At 41.7% G+C, this 18,496-nt stretch overlaps 1 protein-coding gene across 1 annotated transcript in view; it reads right to left on the bottom strand.

Annotated features, from left to right (window-relative positions):
- Window positions 1–1,562: 1,562 nt before the first annotated feature.
- The window catches only part of LOC132403533 (myosin regulatory light chain 2, ventricular/cardiac muscle isoform), a 36,118-nt gene continuing 19,184 nt past the window's right edge, over window positions 1,563–18,496 (bottom strand). Inside the window, exons 2-7 of the mRNA XM_059986928.1 lie at window positions 10,111–10,200; window positions 8,421–8,496; window positions 8,235–8,339; window positions 2,551–2,629; window positions 2,387–2,435; window positions 1,563–1,679 (exon numbers count right to left, since the gene is read on the bottom strand). Of these exons, the coding sequence (XP_059842911.1) occupies window positions 1,575–1,679; window positions 2,387–2,435; window positions 2,551–2,629; window positions 8,235–8,339; window positions 8,421–8,496; window positions 10,111–10,146 (450 nt within the window). The 5' untranslated portion in view covers window positions 10,147–10,200 and the 3' untranslated portion in view covers window positions 1,563–1,574. The remainder of the gene's footprint in view (window positions 1,680–2,386; window positions 2,436–2,550; window positions 2,630–8,234; window positions 8,340–8,420; window positions 8,497–10,110; window positions 10,201–18,496) is intronic.

The raw sequence follows: 18,496 nt of genomic DNA, 5'->3' as shown, positions 1-18,496 counted from the left end.
AGTACGTAAATATTTAAAACATAATGTGTTATTTAAAATGTAATTTAAATATTCAAAATGTAATCTTGGCTGTCTGGAGAAGACAAATATCAAGAGTTGTATGTGCATACTTTGACAATGAAACTAACCTTTGAAACTTTGAATTGTTTTTTGGAAGTTTCCTTAAGTGATTATTGAAATCACTATTTTGGCTCTGTGATCTTTGAAATGTTGAAGGTGTTGACAAGAGAAAGAAGTTGTATTTACACAACAACATCTATGACATTGCAGAGCAACTTGTAGAGTCAATGAAGTGCAATCATTGTTATCGGAGGATGCACAGAGGTGGGAGTGTACCCTACTGATCCCCAGCTGGCACTATCAAAGTATAAAGCTAAATTAACTAGCCCGGCCATCACAGAGTAGGATTTGCCCGACAACAGATCAGATATGTTAAAGCAATGGTGCTGGGTGGGCTGCAATGGCAAAATTCTATTGTGCATAGAGCCCAGTGATCATGCCTGGTTGTTGTGCCTTGCACCCTTTGGATTTGGACGTTGCATGTGTCGGGGATATTCTGGAGTTATGGTAGAAAACAAGTACTAATTTCAACAGCAACCAGTCTTCAGATCTGAATATGGATTTAAAGTGCAGCTCAGATCAATGGTGTTCTTGGAGCTGCAGGCTGGGATCGATTGCAAACCAAGAAACACTCATTGACCTGAATTGTCTGCATATGCGTGAATGCAGCTCAGAGACAATGGCGATTAGCCTTCATTTTAGAACATTGATGTGAAGATGTAGGTGTTTGAAAACTATATGAAATTTGAAGGAAGCATTGTAGATACATTGTAACTATAGAATTGTCCTGCCATTGCCTTTGATCTTTAGCATATAAAAATGTTGTGTAATATTGGATCAGGGAGCCTTGTCTTCCAAGAAGACTGCACATGTGTACATGATGCAAATGGAGATCAAGAACACACTCTGGAAGCGCCCAGCATTCAGGTACTCACAGTGCCTTTAGCTCACAGCTGCATGTGGGGACTAATTGAATAGCCAATAAAATTGTGGCCATAAACCGTAGAACTTCAAAGCCTACATTTATTTCTGACTTGCTCATAAGAAGTATTCAAAAATGCTTTACAAATATGACTTTATTTTCTCTTGCCATTTTAGAAGTTCATATAGTTTTCCAGTGAAATTTTATTCCTGTCTCTAACTGCACAAATTACAATGTTTTGTCACAAAATTCCTCTCAAACTTGAACAAATATGAAGGAGGACATACTGCATTTCAAGTAATGATGACAATAGGATTTTTTTTTGTGTGCTTATAAAGTGAATGGTTAAGTATGATTTTACTTAAATTCCCTGGTGGAGGAACGGGCTTCTTTTTCAATCATCTTACTTTTTAACCAAATTTGAAGGTAATCTCAGTTCTTCCAATTTCTGTATCTTGGATTTTCTATGTTTTCTACTTGTGGTTTTAAAAGACATCAGAAGGCATGGAGTATAACAAAGAGGCTGTTTATTCAAAGAGGAAAGAAAACAAGAAATGTGTAGAAGAGCATGACAAAGACAAAGAAAGTTTCTTTATTCCTGGTCTTTCTCTTCTCCATGGGTAATGATATGTACCAGATTCTTGTAGTCCAGGTTACCAGATGCATCAGGTGGGAAAGCTGCAAACATCTGATCAATCTGAAAAAGGACATCACGTTTATTGAAACATAAAGATCATATTAGCAAAACATCTCAAAGCTTATTTGACACTCGTTACTTCAGATGCATAACTGCTTAAGTACCTCACTCAGACGTCTCTTTACTTGAAGGGGAGAAAATTCTTCAAGGAAATTTCTTCAAGCCAGAATTTTGAGAAAATGGATTAATTGGGAGAAGCGGGTACTTAGGACCTAATTAATGCGCTTTATATTTCAGTGACCGTGGAAGAGGTATCAGCCAAAGTGTGTTCCCCGTCCAACTGAAATCACAAGATGTATTGAGGAAGTATGTACGTAACTAGTATGTATGTACGTTAGTAACTCGCTCATCCCTAGAGAAATCACCTCCGAGTTAGAAAATCAAAATGTTAACTTCTGTGAGAGGGCAGAACTAAAAAGGCTGGACTTCTAATGGTTATTTTAGATCTCTAGTGCTTGGACTGAGTGCAATGTAGTAGCGTCACTTGGGATATTGCAGGGACCTACAGAACTGCTCCTTTCACATGAGTAATGAAAGTCGATTGTGGGGAGAACAGAATGAAATTTAATGAAGAAGCATGATCTGAAAATGGCCAATTTCTGCCGAAGCATTTATTTACTTATATGCTAAGGAAAAGTCAATACTATAACTTGAGTAAGGACCGGCAATTTTTCTCCCAGGTTAATTCAGTGGTTGCAAGGACGTACCTCTTCCTTGGAGAATCGTTCTGCCTGAGTCATCAACATTTCCTCAATGCTGTAAAAATGGGTAAAAATGTTTAAATGAAAGCAAAATACTTTAAGGTCTTTTAAAAAATGTTTAGATGTCAGACTCAAACAATAGGGCCTTAAGTTGACAAATATGCACTTACTAATCTTTCCTTAAAAGACCTTTGCCTTCAGGATCAAATATTTTGAATGCATTTAAGATTGACTCCTCTGGATCTGTACCTGTAATTATGCAAACAAACATTTTCTTACTCTGGTTTGACAACGTAGGTTTACAGAACTGCAGACAGTTTACAACATAATTGTGTTGTGGTGAAGAATATTAGTATTCGATTTGATTTAATTTGCTCTCTTTCACTGGAAAGATCAGAAAGCTGCACTCAAACTCTCGCAAAATATTTGCTCTTCCCCTTTCCTTGTCAGTCGTGAAGAAGGGTCCCGGCCTGAAGCATTGACTGTTCATTCATTTCCGTAGAAGCTGAGTTCCTACATCATTTTGAGTGTGGTGCTTTGGATTTTCATCATCTGCAGAATTTCAGTGCTTATGATGATTATAAGATTATTATAAGATATAACTATAAGATTATTAAGGGATTGAACAAGATAGAGGCAGGAAATATGTTCCAGATGCTGGGAGAGTCCAGTACCAGAGGGCATGGTTTGAGAATAAGGGGTAGGTCATTTAGGACAGAGTTAAGGAAAAACTTCTTCTCCCAGAGAGTTGTGGGGGTCTGGAATGCGCTGCCTCAGAAGGCAGTGGAGACCAATTCTCTAGATGCTTTCAAGAAGGAGCTAGATAGGTATCTTATGGATAGGGGAATCAAGGGATATGGGGACAAGGCAGGAACCGGGTATTGATAGTGGTTGATCAGCCATGATCTCAGAATGGCGGTGCAGGCTTGAAGGGCCGAATGGTCTACTGCTGCACTTATTGTCTATTGTCTATTATGACTTGCGATGACAACTCAGGATAGTCTCATAGTCACCAGCAGCTATATTTCTTCAGATCTGAATATGGATTGGAGATTGGGTTTAAAATGCAGCACACACGGGCTTCCCCGTGTTGATGATTCACTAGCAAATGCTTGGTCATTGTTCCCACTATTTTAAGACCATAAGACATAGTAACAGACAGGCCATTCAGCCCATCGAGTTTGCTCTGCCATTCCATCGTGGCTTTTGCTTCTTTATTTTGGGTTGAGTCAATCACAGTGAAGATTCTCAGTCTAGAGGAGTTGACCAGTACTGACCAGGTTGTCTTCCATTCAGGAAGCAGATGAGTCAAATTATTCCTTAACTTCCTTTTCTTAAATCGTTTGTTCAGGGGATATGGGCGTTGCTGGAAAGGTCAGAATTTACTGCCCCTCTTGAAATGTCTCAAAGAAGCTGATGTGGTTAATAAAACTCCTGAACAGTGTTTGTAGTTGGTTTGGGAGTTCCAGGATTTTGACCAAAAGGTGATGGGCAGGATGTTTCCAAATCAAGTCTGGTGCATCATTTCGAGCTGCTGGTCACCCTTAGATGCTTTACAAGGCTTCACAATATTGGGAGCTTCAAGTGGAACTGTATACGTACAATCATCTGTGAAGCTCCCCACTTCTCACATTCTGATGAAGAGAACATCACTGATAAAAGACCTGAAAGTGATTGGGCCTAGGCTGCTGCCTCAAAGGACTTCTGTGGCAGTCTCCTGAGATTTAGATTATTGATTTGCAAAGCTCAGCCACTTTGCCTCCATGAGATGAGTATCAATGGAGAGCCTCGTCACCCATAATTCCCAATTGACTTGGAAGGATGCAATTTACAAAATTAGATCAGTTTTTCCTTTTATGGATAGGACACAGTCAGACCATTTTCCAAATATTTGCCAAAGATGAACTTCTCTAATAATTCATGGAATCTACTCAACCAGTCACTTGTCTCATAGTTCACTATTATTCCTGACCAGCTCTGGTTAAACTGCAGAGCTGTGATCTGGTCAGTAGGTTCGAAGTTCAAAAGTTCAAAGTAAGTTTTATTATCGAAGTACATATATGTCACCATATACGACCCTGAGATTCATTATCCTATGGGCATACCCAACAAATCTATGGAATGGTAACTATAACAGGATCAATGAAAGATCAACCAGAGCGCAGAAGACAACAAACTGTGCAAATGCAAATATAAATAAATAGCGATAAATAACGAGAACTTGAGATAATGAGGTAAAAAGTCCTTAAAGTGAGATCATTGGTTGTGGGAACATTTCAATAATGGAGCAAGTGAGTGTAGTTACCCCCTTTTATTCAAGAGCCCAATGGTTGTGGTGTAGTAACTGCTCTTGAACCTGGTGGTGTGAGTGCTGATGTTCTTTTACCTTCTACCTGATGGCAGTAATGAGAAGAGAGCATGGCCTGGGTGGTGGAGATCCCTGATGATGGGTGCTGCTTTCCTGTGACAGCGTTTCATGTAGATGGGCTCAGTGGTTGGAAGGGCTTTACCCATGATGTACTGGGCCGAATCCACTACCTTCTGTAAGATTTTCTGTTCAAAGGCATTGGTGTTTTCCATACCAGGCCATGATACAGCCACTCAATATACTCTCCACCACACACCTATAGAAGTTTGTCAAAGTTTCAGGTGTCATTTCAAACCTCCATAGACTCATAAGGAAGTAGGGACACTGCCATGTTTTAATTTTGACTGTGGTGCTGACCCACCATGTATCAAGACCCCAAGACTGAAAGCTCATTTTTATGCCTTTCAAATGCCACACCAGCTTCAACTGTTTAATGTAACAAACAACCTACTCCAAGAGGACCACAACCTTGTCGCTGGGTTTGGAGGCTTTTGTACCTTAAAGACCTGGAGAGCTATGTTGGCCATAGTCAGGGCTTTATGTTTTGGCTCCTGGTAGGGTCACCCATGCCAAAGAGGTCAAAGGGTAGAGGCCAGACTAAGAGTGTTTGAGGTTTCAGCTCAAGGCTGTCAGCTCTGACTGGTGAAACAAAACTGTTACAGAAACAGCAATGAAGAATCCTTCCTCATCTGAGTGTGACGGTATTCGAGTCTCCACCCAGGACTTGCGTAGCTGACAGTAGTGAAAACTGAGAGGAAGCTACTGACGTGACGAAGCCCTGAACACAGCCGGAGACAGAGGACCTTCATCACTGCCCTAAACGCCAGTGGTGTAACGGGCCGTAAACAAAAAGAAGACAAGCTATCTGGTGGAGAAACTCAACATGTTGAGCAGTAGTTGTGAGGGGAAAGAAATTGTTGGTGTTTTGGTTTGAAACATTTCAGCCATTTATGTCTGTCTCACCTGCTTGTACTCCCTAATGAACCTGGAACATTGTCTTCATTTGATGGCAATGATAAATTGAGGGATATCTTGGACCAAGGGAATACTGGGTTCTGCTACCTAGTTTAGTTCTGCTCTGAATATGTCCCACTTGCTGGGAGTCATATGAGAATATTCGAGTATGAAGGTGGATCCACGAGGACTCTGTGGTGGTTGCAGCTGCATCTGGGACAGATAGATTGGCAAGGAAAAGATCAAATGGGGTTTTCATTCATTTTAGCTTTCTCACTGTCCACTACAGAATCAGCGTGACAGCAGGACAAGTAATCTGGAGTATAATCCCTGTGTCACAAGCCCTCTGGGCCTGTGGGGCAAACTGTAGAGCGTTGGGCTCCGAGGTATCTAGAACACCTGTATTTGTTAATTATTGTCTGAACTAGACTCATTTAGCCCTTGTGATCTCTGTTTAGCCTTGTCAAGCTTATTTTGACTAGCACAGGTTTTCTGTGTTCCATGATTACGTAAAGTGGATGCCTTATTAGCGCTTATCACGGGGTCCTTGTTTTGAGAATGAGTCATCTCGCGGTGTCACTCAGTCGACGTTCCGTCGGAATGTCTAAATATAAACTCTTGTTTCTGCCTCTACATGGGATTCTGTCGTTCCTCCGTTCCTGGGTTCAGTTGTTGCCAGCAAACTGTGGTTCCATGTTTATCATGACAGACAGAGGTGTAACGCCGTTACACCACTGGCGTTTAGGGCAGTGATGAAGGTCTTCTGTCTCCGGCTGTGTTCAGGTCTTCCTTCATCACGTCAGTAGCTTCCTCTCAGTTTTCACTACTGTCAGCTACGCAAGTCCTGGGTGGAGACTCGAATACCGTCACACTCAGATGAGGAAGGATTCTTCATTGCTGTTTCTGTAACAGTTTTGTTTCACCAGTCAGAGCTGACATCCTTGAGCTGTCCAGACAGCTCCAGACCGAGACGAGCTCTTGGAGTAACCCTATCAGTCCTGTTCTTCCTGCCCACTTACTTGCCTCTCACACACCATCAACTCTTCCCTGGTTCTCCTGCCACCCACATACTGGGTAATTCACCTTCCATTCTGCACATCAGTGCCAAATGGTTTGCCTGGTTTCATTCTTTCTTATGCTGTGTCTTAATCTGGTAAATCTGAACAATTTATAGGAACAAAAGTATGTAGGAAGCAGGATTCTTTTAAACCTGTTCCACTTTTTGTTAAGATCATCATCATCATTATGTGCCATGTCGTATGACATCATCATTATGTGCTGTGTTTCATGACGTAGCCAATCATGATCTCCTTGACCATGATTGTTCTTGGCAAATATTTCTGCAGGAGTGGTTTGCCTTTGCCTTCTGGGCAGTGTCTTTGCGAGACTGGTGACCCCAGCCAATATCAATGCTCTTCAGAGACTGTCATCCTGGTGTCAGTGGTCTCATAACCAGGACTTGTGATGTGCACCGGCTGCTCATATGACCATCCACCACCTGCTCCCCTGGCTTCACATAATCCTGATTTGGGGTGGGGGGGGGGTGCTAAGCAGGTGCTACATCTTGTCCGGGGTGACCTGCAGGCTAGTGGAGGGAAGGAGCACCTTACACCTCCTTTGGTAGAGATGCATCTCCATCCTACCACCCCTTAAGACCTTGGCTGATCCAAAGTTGGCCTGAGCGCCACTCTCCTGATCTTCCCCCACGGTCTTTCTAATCCCTTCACTCTCTGTCTCTGCTGGCTTTCGTGTCCACTCCGTGGGGGATGTCGAGAACATTGGTGAACCCCGCCCCAGCTTTTCCCAGGAGTCTGAGTGGAGGTTGGAGCTGTTCTGTACCGAAGGAGATGATAACCGACTTCTCCTTGGGCGAAGAGCATTGGCGACAACACAGCAGTGCACCATGGAACGGAAAATGTGGTGTCAATCAGTTACTCCAACCTCTTGGACTAGTTAGGAGGGGTAACTTCAGAGTGAGAGGGACATTCACCTCTTACAGACAGCGGTGTAGGCGCAAGCAAATGGCCGAAGCTCCTCCTTGCAGAAAGCGACAGGGCGGCCTCGGAAACGTCATGAGGGGAGATGGGCAGCAAACGTGAAACCATGGATTCAGAGGTTTCGAACCAAGCTGCTGGTATCATTAATAGCATCTATTTCACCATCCCCTTGTTGTGTAAATGTTCTACATTTATTTTAATTATTCAGTCAATGAAATAATCACATATCGTGCTCCCTTATTTCCCGTAAGATAGAATTCTTATTACATATCATATGATCCAATTTAAAACCAACAATAAGGGGAAAGAGGAAGCACCTTTGCTTTGAAGGAACCTATCAATATCTGAATCCCTGTCTACAATTTTCTCATAATTGTTCAAATTCTCTAAATCTATCCATGCCACAAACTAATTGCACAAATCAACACCAATGTTGACTTGTAACTGTTTATTTCCCATTGTTAGTTAAAATGTTTCCAATAATCTGTAACTTGCTTTGACGAATAGTTCATTAATATCACTTTATTTCACTCACCTTTAAGCTTCTCACCAAACATGGTAAGAAAAACTGTGAAGTTAATCGGCCCAGAAGACTCTTTAATCATTTCTTCCAGCTCTTCGTTTTTTACATTTAGCCGGCCTGTAGAATAGATTACAAATCATTAATAACATTTTTTTTTCACCTCAGCAGTAGAAATCCATTTGTAATCGTAAAACTAACCCAGAGCGGCGAATGTGTCCCTAAGGTCCTCCTTATCAATGAATCCATCCCTGTTTTGATCCATTATTGTGAAAGCCTGGTATCAAGGCAAAATCAATACAGTATTAAAAACTGGTATCTTTGATTATACCTTATGGTTCAGGTTCAGCAGCGATACATTTAATATAGTGCATCAGTGCCCCATGCCATTCATCATTCCTTGTCTAACTGAGCAGGAGACAACAGTCTCCTTGTTTTCTTTGCCAGTGTTAATCATTAGCATTTAATTGAAGACCACAGTCCCATAGCGGTGTCTAATTTAAGGTCTGCTCAGCAGTACTATAGCCCCCTGCACCGCAGCGCGATGGCAATTGAGTCTACAAGTGTAACTCTCCCCCGGTTTGTCAGTAACTCTCTCCTGTTTTGTCAGGGAAACAAAGAATGGGGATAATGCTGAGCGTGCAAGTGCTGGAGGAAACGGGTAATTTATCTGCAGTCTCAATTATTGAATAGAATCCTTGTTAACTTCCCTCAATCTACCCTACATAAACTCGAAAGGTCCTCAGAATCTTCACTGCTGTTGTATAACCTGTACCAACTCCTCCTCCTCCTCGTCCATCACCTTTCTACCTGCTTATTTCCATTGGTGAAGCAATGCTTTGAATTTATACATCTGTTTGCTGGCTCGTGATAGCTGATCCCTCCTACTTCTGTGATCTCCTCCAACCCGACTCCATATACAACCCTGAGATTCATTTTTTTGTGGGCATACTCCGTAAATCTAATATCCATAATAGAATCAATGAAACATTGCACCAACAGGGTGGACAAAGAGTGTACAAAAGACAAAAAGAAAGAGAAATAACAATAATAATAATAATAATAATAATAAGTATTGAGAACATGAGACAATGAGTCTGTAAAAGTGAGTCCATAGGTTGTGGAAACAGCTTAGTAATGGGGCAAGTGAAGTTGTGTGAAGTTATCCTCTCTGGTTCAAGAGCCTGGTGGTTAGGAGGTAGCAACTGATGCAGATCCTGAGGCTCCTGTACCTTCTACTTGATGGTAAGAGCAAGTAGGGAGCATGATCTTGGTGGTGGGGGGGGGGGTCCCTGATGATGGATACTGCTTTCCCGGGACAATGCTCCATGTAGATATGCTCAATGATGGGGAGGGATTTACCTGTGACTTTTTGTAGGATCTTCCGTACAAGGGCATTGGTGTTCCCACACCGTGATGGTATCATTCACACTTGTGCTCTTCAGTCATATTATTAAGTACTGCTCACAGCAAGTGCTCCTCTCAATAGTGACTAGTAGAGGCTAATTTTAGCACTTTTATTGCTCCCCAGATAACATCTGTCACCTCTTTACAGACTAGGGATCAACTTGAGACTTCTGCAGTGTCTCATAACTACCAGTTTAGATTTGATGGACATTTTGACTAGTTTTTTGGGGGTGGGGAGGGGGAGTGAAATGTTAAATCTGTTGTAGAACAAGAAGCAAAATATTAAGGAGAGAAGGAATCTGTAATAAGCAATGAGAAGGGTGGAGCACCCAGATCAGACAGTATTTTGAAAGATTAATATTTCAGGTCAATGACCTTTCATTCCCTCTTTCCTTTAAGCATTGTCAATTGACATTAAATTCTCTGAAGACAGCTGATCCTCTTTGAGAGCATGTTTGTCTGAATATAAACTTGGCAAGCCTACCTCCTTGAATTCCTGAATCTGTGACTGATCAAACATTGAAAACACATTGGAGTTGGCTCCCTCAATCTTCTTCTTTGCCTTCTTGGGTGGCTGAGAAACAAAACGGCACCCCAGTCAGCGGAGAACATGCTCGGACATGCAACAGCAGAGACACCTGAGGTTCTGCAGACGCTGGACGCCTTCAGTAAACACACATAAAGTGCTGGAGGGGCTCAACAGGTCAGGCAGCCTCTCTGGAGGGAAGTAGACAGTCAACGTTCCAGGCCGAGGACCTTCACCAGGAGAGTCCTGACCCGCTGAGTTCCTTTAGCATTCTGCGTGTGTTGCTGATGTGAATGGACTTTATGTGGTTGCCACTCACTAGGCACTGAGTGCTGTGGGCTTGATGCTCAACTTCTCAAATTTCATTGAGGCCCCAGTCAAAGGTAAATCCTTATTATCCTGTTGGACAGAAATGGATTGAAATGGTGACTTCAGTTCTATTATTTGATCTATCTTCATTGCTTCTAAATCCAGGAACGTGCATTACTCTCATATATCTTGTACATTCCATTTCACTGTCTCGTCTACAGAAATCTTCAAACCTAACTTACTGACCACTTGTTACACCACTGGTGTTTGGGGCAGCAATGAAGGCCTGCCCTTCTCTGTCTGACTGTACAGTCACACACAAATAAAGAAGGATTCTTCATTGCTATTTCTGTAACAACTTTTTTTTTGACCTGTCAGGGATGTTAACCCTGGGCTGAACCCCTGAAACTCTGTTAGTTTGGCCTCTACCCTTTGACCTGTCTGGCAAAGGTGACCCTACCAGGAGCCAAAGCACAAGGACCAGACTTTGGGCAACATAGTTCTCCGGGTCATTGAGGCACTCAAGCCTCCAAACCCAGTGACAAGGTTGTGGTCCTCTTGGAGGCCGAACCTAACCAGAGGACCCAAAATCAGAAGAAATTCTGATAAGAAGATTGAACATCTGGAATTTCTGCTTTGTTTATTTTTTCCCCTGAAACTCATCACAGGTGTGACCCGCTCTGTCCTCTCCCACCTCTAAACACTTTCTTAAAAGGAGGCGCAGCATGTCCAAACTTGGGTTAGCAGGAATGATAGGATCCCTGTGCTTGAAGACCACATAGAAGCATTCTTAGAATATCGTGCATCAGTCAGATACAGAAAGGTCATTCAAAACTTGACCTTACCATTGGCTGAGCAAATCCAACCACTGTTTTAGGTATGACTTATGTCAAGAACGCTAGGATCTGCTTTAGGACGATACACCAGATATTGAACAAGAACCAAGGACACTAAAAGTAAGCAAGGCAAGGCGCGGCTTGACCCTAAACCAACAGTGATCCAGTCCCCTGCACTATGAGCATTATAAGCCAAAAGAGATATAATTTATGGTCATGAATTCAATTGGGGTCTAAAAGACATCTTCATTGTGGGTTTAAACCTCATCACAGTGGAGCCACTTCCATTGAAAACTCTCTCCGACATCTGTCACAAAGGCTTATTTCAATAACTGATATAAATATTCTATAAAACTTCCAAGGGAATGGATATAATGTGAAAATCATTCCTAGAGTTACACAGCAGCCCTGATTCCCTGGGTGGTTCCAATCTGAGCCTGAGTCCCAGTTTGTTACCTCATCTCAGATTATGAAGTCTTATATCCAGTTTATGAAATGTGTGCGAGTTATTCTTGGTTCTCTTTTCCTCCGCCGGTGTTCATTACCAAGTCGATAATCAATAATATTGCCATTTACTCCTTGATAATGAATAAGAGAGCAGAGAGTTACTGAGTGTCTAGGAATGCACCTTGCTTCCGGAGTAGATGGGTATAAATCTTTATCACAATGAATCCTTTCCACAGGGCATTCATCTTAAAGTGGTGTAACAGAAATATCCCACTCTTCAGGAAGGGGGTTAGTGCTTGTTAAGGCATTTTTAGGGTTAGCACATATAGCAAATAACTTCAGCAACTAAATTCTGCTCCTATATCTTATGGTCCTATAGTCTTACCTTTTATTGTCCATCTGACAGAAGCTGTCCTTGTGTTGGGCAATGTGATCAGTTCACATCCTTCTTAATCAGAAATGAACTTAATAGCAGAAAATGTTGGTTGAACCTTCAATACACCGTAATATAACCTTTTCTTAACCATCTAAACCGCTAAATCTGAATATAGACTGTAGATTAAAAGATAAAATGCAGCTCTGAATAGGTCCCTAAGAGGCACGAGTAGGAGGACCAGAGGATGCTGACATTCAGGTGTCTGTGAAGTGGGGGCGAAGCGGGAGGTGGAAAGTTGGTGCGTAGTTCAAAGGAAGCATTGTGGATGCATTGTAAATATGGAATCGTCCTTCAATCTTTAGCGTATAAGATGTCGTGCAGTGATAGGTCAAACAGGCCTCTTACTTCAAAAGGGGTCTTAATATGATGGCAGCTGTGTCTCATTTTGTTGAATAAAGAAACTGCTTCGAAGCTAACAGTACTTCCCTCTGGTGACTTCATTTGCACAACAACTGTGCTTCCACTTCTGTTGGATCACTTCAGATAAATAATATGAAGCAATTATTTTGTTATGGCCTGAGGGAGAAAACCCACAGGACGTGATGGCTCTATTGCTGTATATTTCATTGAAGTCAGAAGCTTTATTTGGCTACAACAAAATCAAAATCAATGAGCTTGTTTATTCCAATAGGGTATGTTGTTACTAATGTAGAAACAACTTGCATTTATATATTGCCTTTTGTATCCTCAGGATCTCCCAGATTGCTTTAGACGCTGCAGTAATGCAGGAAGCCGTAGCAGCAGATTTGCAAACTGCGGTACTCCACTGACAGAAAGGAAAGGAAAGTAACCAGATAGTTTGTGTTTGGTGGTAATGGTGGTTGGTTGGATTGGAGGAAGGCATGCCTACATCTTTGAAAAGTGCCTTTGGAATCATAGAGTCTACTTGAGTCAGTCAGGTGAGAACTTGCTTTAACATTTTCTTTTCTTAGCCAGAGAGTGGTGGAATTTGTTGCTGCAGGTGGCCGTGGAGGCCAAGTCACTGGGTATATTTAAGGCAGAGGTCAATAGATTCTTGATTAGTCAGGGCATGAAGGGATACAGGAAGAAGGCTGGAGAGTGGAGCTGAGAGGGAAAATGGATCAGCCATGATGAAATGGCAGAGCAGACTTAATAGGCCAAATGGCCTAATTCTGATCTTATGGTCTTATCTTACATTGTCCATCTGACAGAAGCCGTCCTTGTGTTGGGCTATGTATTCAATTCCCATCCTTCTTAACCAGAACTGAACTTAATACCGGTAAGTGTTGATTGACCCTTCAATACACCATAATATAACTTCTCCTTAACCACCCACCACTCAGAAATCTCTCTGAGAGCGTACAGTATATGCAGAGAATGTAGAAGCAATGGTAGTCTTTCTGTACCGCTATGGTCTTCTGCAAGCCAGGTCTTTATATTTTATAGCACTCTCCACAACCTTACATGATTTATCACTTATTTAATAGGAGCCTACTAAATTCTTTGTCAGAAATGAAAATGGGATGGGTTTGACTGTAAAGTCTTATCAATCCTGCTGCCAACCCCTATTAAAACCAGCAGGTAACCTTGCTCACTTTCCACCCTTTTCTTTCCTAAGGATTCTCTCTTCAGCTGCTGGAAGGGTTGAAGCTTGTGGATAAGCATATTTGTCTAAAGCAATCAAGACTTTTGCTGCTTGACCTGTGAATTTGAGCTGAGAATATCAGCAGCCTGGATGCAGTTTGGCCAACCACTCACTGCTCCAGCAAAGCATTTTTAAAATCACTGAACCAGAGCTGGTTTCTTGCTTGAAGACTTCAGCAAGCTGTTGCCATCTCTGTTCTGCACTAACTGAGCTATAAGCCATTAAACTGGTATAGACTGTGGTTGAAATCTATATCTTACCCTGTTGTAAATATCAATTTCTTTCTTCTTTAGTTCTAGATGAACTGGGAAACTTGAATCGTTTTATCATTTGCCTCAGGAAACCTACCATGAACTAACAGTATAGCTGACTATGGAAGCTTTGTGATTAGTTATTAAATCTATCCATTCTATCTTTTGGGCTTAACAATCACATACTTACAGACATGGACGTCATTTGACTAACCTGTGCCTGAGGAAGCTGGCCGGGTTTACCACTGAAACGTTGCAGCAGTAACTATGTGACTGTTAAGGCCAAAGGATAGAATGGATAGAACTATGAACAGGTTGCCATGTTCCAAAAAGTTAATTTCACAAATTAGTTAACGCCATAATAAATCTTGCTTCCAAATTAAAATAAAAGCTACAGAACGTGAGCAAGTAGGTGGAAATGCAATTTTAGAAGCATCAAAAACTCTTGCCTTTCTTGACTCCTTAGTTCTTCTTTCCCAATGTTTCTAATGTAATACAATATGGCATTAACACAGATGCTTACCATTGCTGCAGCCTGTGTGATGTCGCTTTCAGGAGGAACACAATGCCCTAGACATCCTACTCTCCGCAATATATACTCTTTGTTAAGTGTAAAAATAAATGTATTCCTACTTTGGGCATTATCTAGTAGTCTGTTTCTCAACACCTCCCCTACCATTTTTGAGACTATTTAGTTTCAGACTGTGATCCCTGGTATGATGAGTCTGACTGTGTGTTTGCATGCACTCAAGGTTAAAGAAATGTTATGCGTCAGAACTGATTCTACTTTTAAGATTTTGACCTTAGCCCTCTCTCACTCTTTGTCTTTTACCACGACATGTGCACTTGCTAAATTAGGAGAACAATGCAAGAATGCAAAGCATTGGAATTTCTCAGAAGCTCCAAAATCCCACTTCTGTTGTTTTAGATCCATCATCAAAATGCACCCTTGTCATTTCAATTGCTTATTAAAATAAAGGTCATGTTTATTTCTTTGGTAGTGCAATTTAGAAAGTAATTAAAAGAGATTGCATTTGCTTTCTGTTCATCATAAACATGAGTTGCAAAGTGGATATTACTTTTGAATTTGTTATCTCCAATATTAATTTTTACTTGTGAGATCTAAAGCTACTCTAACAGGATTATTAGATTAAGGGAATTGATACCTGATGAGAAAACTGGATAAAATCATTAGTGGAATATCAGTTTGTGGAAAATAATCTGTCAACTGGGTCCTTGTCAAACAGCAGACCGCATTTACATGTTGTCCTGACAAGCAGAAACAGGTCTATCGGAACCTCAAAATAAAGAGGTAATTAATATGGTGAGGTTTCTTATGGTTGTCATAGCCTGGGGAGGAGGTAGTGGAGATAAGATCCCACTACTTATTAAATGCTCCCAACTCAAATAGCCTCTGACAACCAAGTCCAGCTCCTGGCCTTCACGTGAGGCTTAGCTACTAAGCCTGGTGGAACTGTTTCTACTGACATGAGAAGGGGCATAGGCGGGGTTACTGGCACCTTAAAACCAGTCGCTTCAGGCAGATGGGGCTCGTCAGTCGTGATTGGCAGCTCTTCTAGGAGACGGAAAACTGATCGCAAACCTCCGCAGCCTGTCAGCTGTACCTCCTTGTGGGGAAGGCTTCGGGAGTAAACCCTGAGTCAGAATCTGGAGCTGGAGTCACTGAGGCAGTCCTACGTTGAGTTTAATGCTGACTGTCAACTCCTGCAACGCCGCTGGTGACAAGCTGTATCCGTTTCTTTGGATTCATCAGCTGCGTGGAGAGGGGGAGCTTATTGCACGGGGAAGAGCCTGCTCTCTGTATTGTACTGCCCTGGCTTGTGTATCACGTAGACAGCTGGGAAGCAACTTCCACGGTCAACCCTGGCCAGTGGAGGGCCTCAACGTGGTGAAGTCTGAAAATGGAGAAGTAAACAGAAAAGCATGAATGCAGTTAAATTTACAGTTTGATTTTCACAATCATTGATAGTTTGGAGAAGGTTTTTGGATGCAGGGAGAGAGGTAGCTGGACAGGGAACTAGGAGAGCATGAAGTCCCAAATGCTGTTTATTCCCTACTGGATCCATCCACTGTTTGCGCACCTGCGTATACTTTATACAATGCTGTGCAAAAGTCCTGGGCACCCTAGATCTCTTAATATGGCCTCCGCAGAGCCCCAATCTCAACACTATTGAGGCTGTCTGGAGAGACAGAGGCAAGCGAGACAGCCAAAGTTTGCAGAAGAACTGTGGCATGTTCTCTGAGATGGTTGGAACAACCTACTATCTGATTTTCTTATAAAACTGCACGCCAGTGTACCTAAAGGAATTGACCCGGTTTTATAAGGCAAAGAGTGGTCACACCAAATATTGATTTGATTTAGTTTTTCACTGTTTACTGCTCTTTATAGAAAATTTATTGATATTTAGAAACTTCTCATTTCATTATTTTTGAAAGCAACTTTGTTTTACAGAATTTTTTTTACATATACCTACGACTTTTGCACAGTACTGTATTTTAATCTCTCAAGTCTTTCTCAGTTCTTATGATGGGTCTTTGGCTCAAAACTTTAGCTGGTTTCTCTTTCCGCTGATGCTGCTTGACAGGCTGAGTTCTTCCAGCACTTCTACTTTTGTTTCAGCTTCCAGCATCTGCCGATTTATTTGTTGTCTACCTACAAAAAAATCCACTCTAATGCCAAGCACGAAGAAGACAAGAGGCTGCAGATGCTGGGATCTGGAACACAAAACAGAACGCTGGAAGAACCCAGTTGGTTAGACAACATCTGTGGTGGCAAAAGGTGTACGTCAACATCAGGTCAACACCGTGCATTAGGACAGTCCTGATGTAAACACTCAACCCAAAATGTAGAGGTGATATGATAGCGTAGTGGTTAGCACAACACTTTACAGTACCAGTGACCCTGGTTCAGATCCCACCACAGCCTATCAGCAGTTTGTATGTTCTCCCCCTGACTATTTTTCAATGTACTTGTGACAAATAAAGCTAATTTTTAATTTTAGTCTTTCCATTTATGCATGTAACAACAGAGTCAGGTGATACACTGGCATAGATTTTGCAGATTTTCTGTTGCCAGAGCTAATGGCATTTGCTGTCGTTACATTATGAAACTTCCAACATTTTTTGGATTTCCATGAATGCTTAGTTTAACATTGAACCAGCTGCCAAAGATTGAACTTCCTTCCACAGTCCATATAGTTTACCATGGGGTTGGAAAAACGTTGATGTGGAAAAAAAAGACAAAGGTGGCCAGATTTCTGTAAGTTAGCAATGTGAACTGTCCTTTTGCAGCTGACTTCAATGTGAACTTACAGGAAATTATGTGGTAATGTGCTCATCCTGATTTCTTTGCTAAAAGTTTGCTCACACTACCTGACTTCATAAGCAAAGATAGCCATTAGAGACTGATGGCTATTTAATTACACAGTTTTCCATTCTTCGTAAATTAAATAAACATTCCTTGAATTTCCAATAAAGTGAATAACTAACATTCAACCCACAAGAGTAAATTTTGTGCATATTTTACTGTTTTGACTGTTCTAAAGTTTATCCATTATAATGAAAAATGTATGTAATGCAATTATACAATTATCTCATTGGCTCTTCACTCAACCCTGGAACATCTGGACAGCAAAGGTGCATTCATCAGGATGCTCTTTATTGACTACAGCTCAGCATTCAATACCATCATCCCCTCAAAATGAATCAATAAGTTTCAAGACCTTGTCCTCAATACCTTCTTATGCAATTGGATCCTTGATTTCCTGAGTTGTAAACTCCAGTCAGTTCGGATTAGCAACAACAACTCCTCCACAACCTCCATCAGCACAGGTGCACCACAAGGCTGTGTGCTTATCCCCTGCTCTACTCGCTTTACACTTATGACTGTGAGGCTAAGCACAACTCCAATGCCACATTTAAGTTTGCTGACGACACCACTGTCATAGACCAAATCAAAGGAGGTGACAAATCAGCACTTGGGAGTGAGATTGAAATCTGGCTGAACGGTGCCAGAACAACAACCTCTTACTCAATGTCAGCAAGACATTGACTTCAGATTATTGGCTTCAGGAGGTCCATGAGCCAGTCCTCATCGGAGGATCAGAGGTCGAGGGGGTCAGCAAATTTAAATTCCACAGTGTTTTTATTTCAGAAGATCTGTCCTGAGCCCAGCATGTAAGTGCGATTACAAAGAACGCATGGCAGCACGTGTATTTCCTTAGAAGTTTGTGAAGATTCGGCACGATATATAAAATTCTGACAAACTTCTATAGATGTGTAGCAGACAGTATATTGACTGGCCGCATCACAGCCTGGTGTGGAAACGCCAATGCCCTTGAATGAAAAATCCTTCAAAACGTAATCCAATCCATCACAGGCAAAGTCCTCCCCACCACTGAGCACATCTACAGGAAACATTGTCAAAGGAAAGCAGCGT

This window comes from Hypanus sabinus, chromosome 13, assembly GCF_030144855.1.
Source record: "Hypanus sabinus isolate sHypSab1 chromosome 13, sHypSab1.hap1, whole genome shotgun sequence".
Taxonomy (NCBI): domain Eukaryota; kingdom Metazoa; phylum Chordata; class Chondrichthyes; order Myliobatiformes; family Dasyatidae; genus Hypanus; species Hypanus sabinus.
Note: the sequence above shows the minus strand (reverse complement) of the source record. Positions and strands in the feature narration are given on the sequence as shown.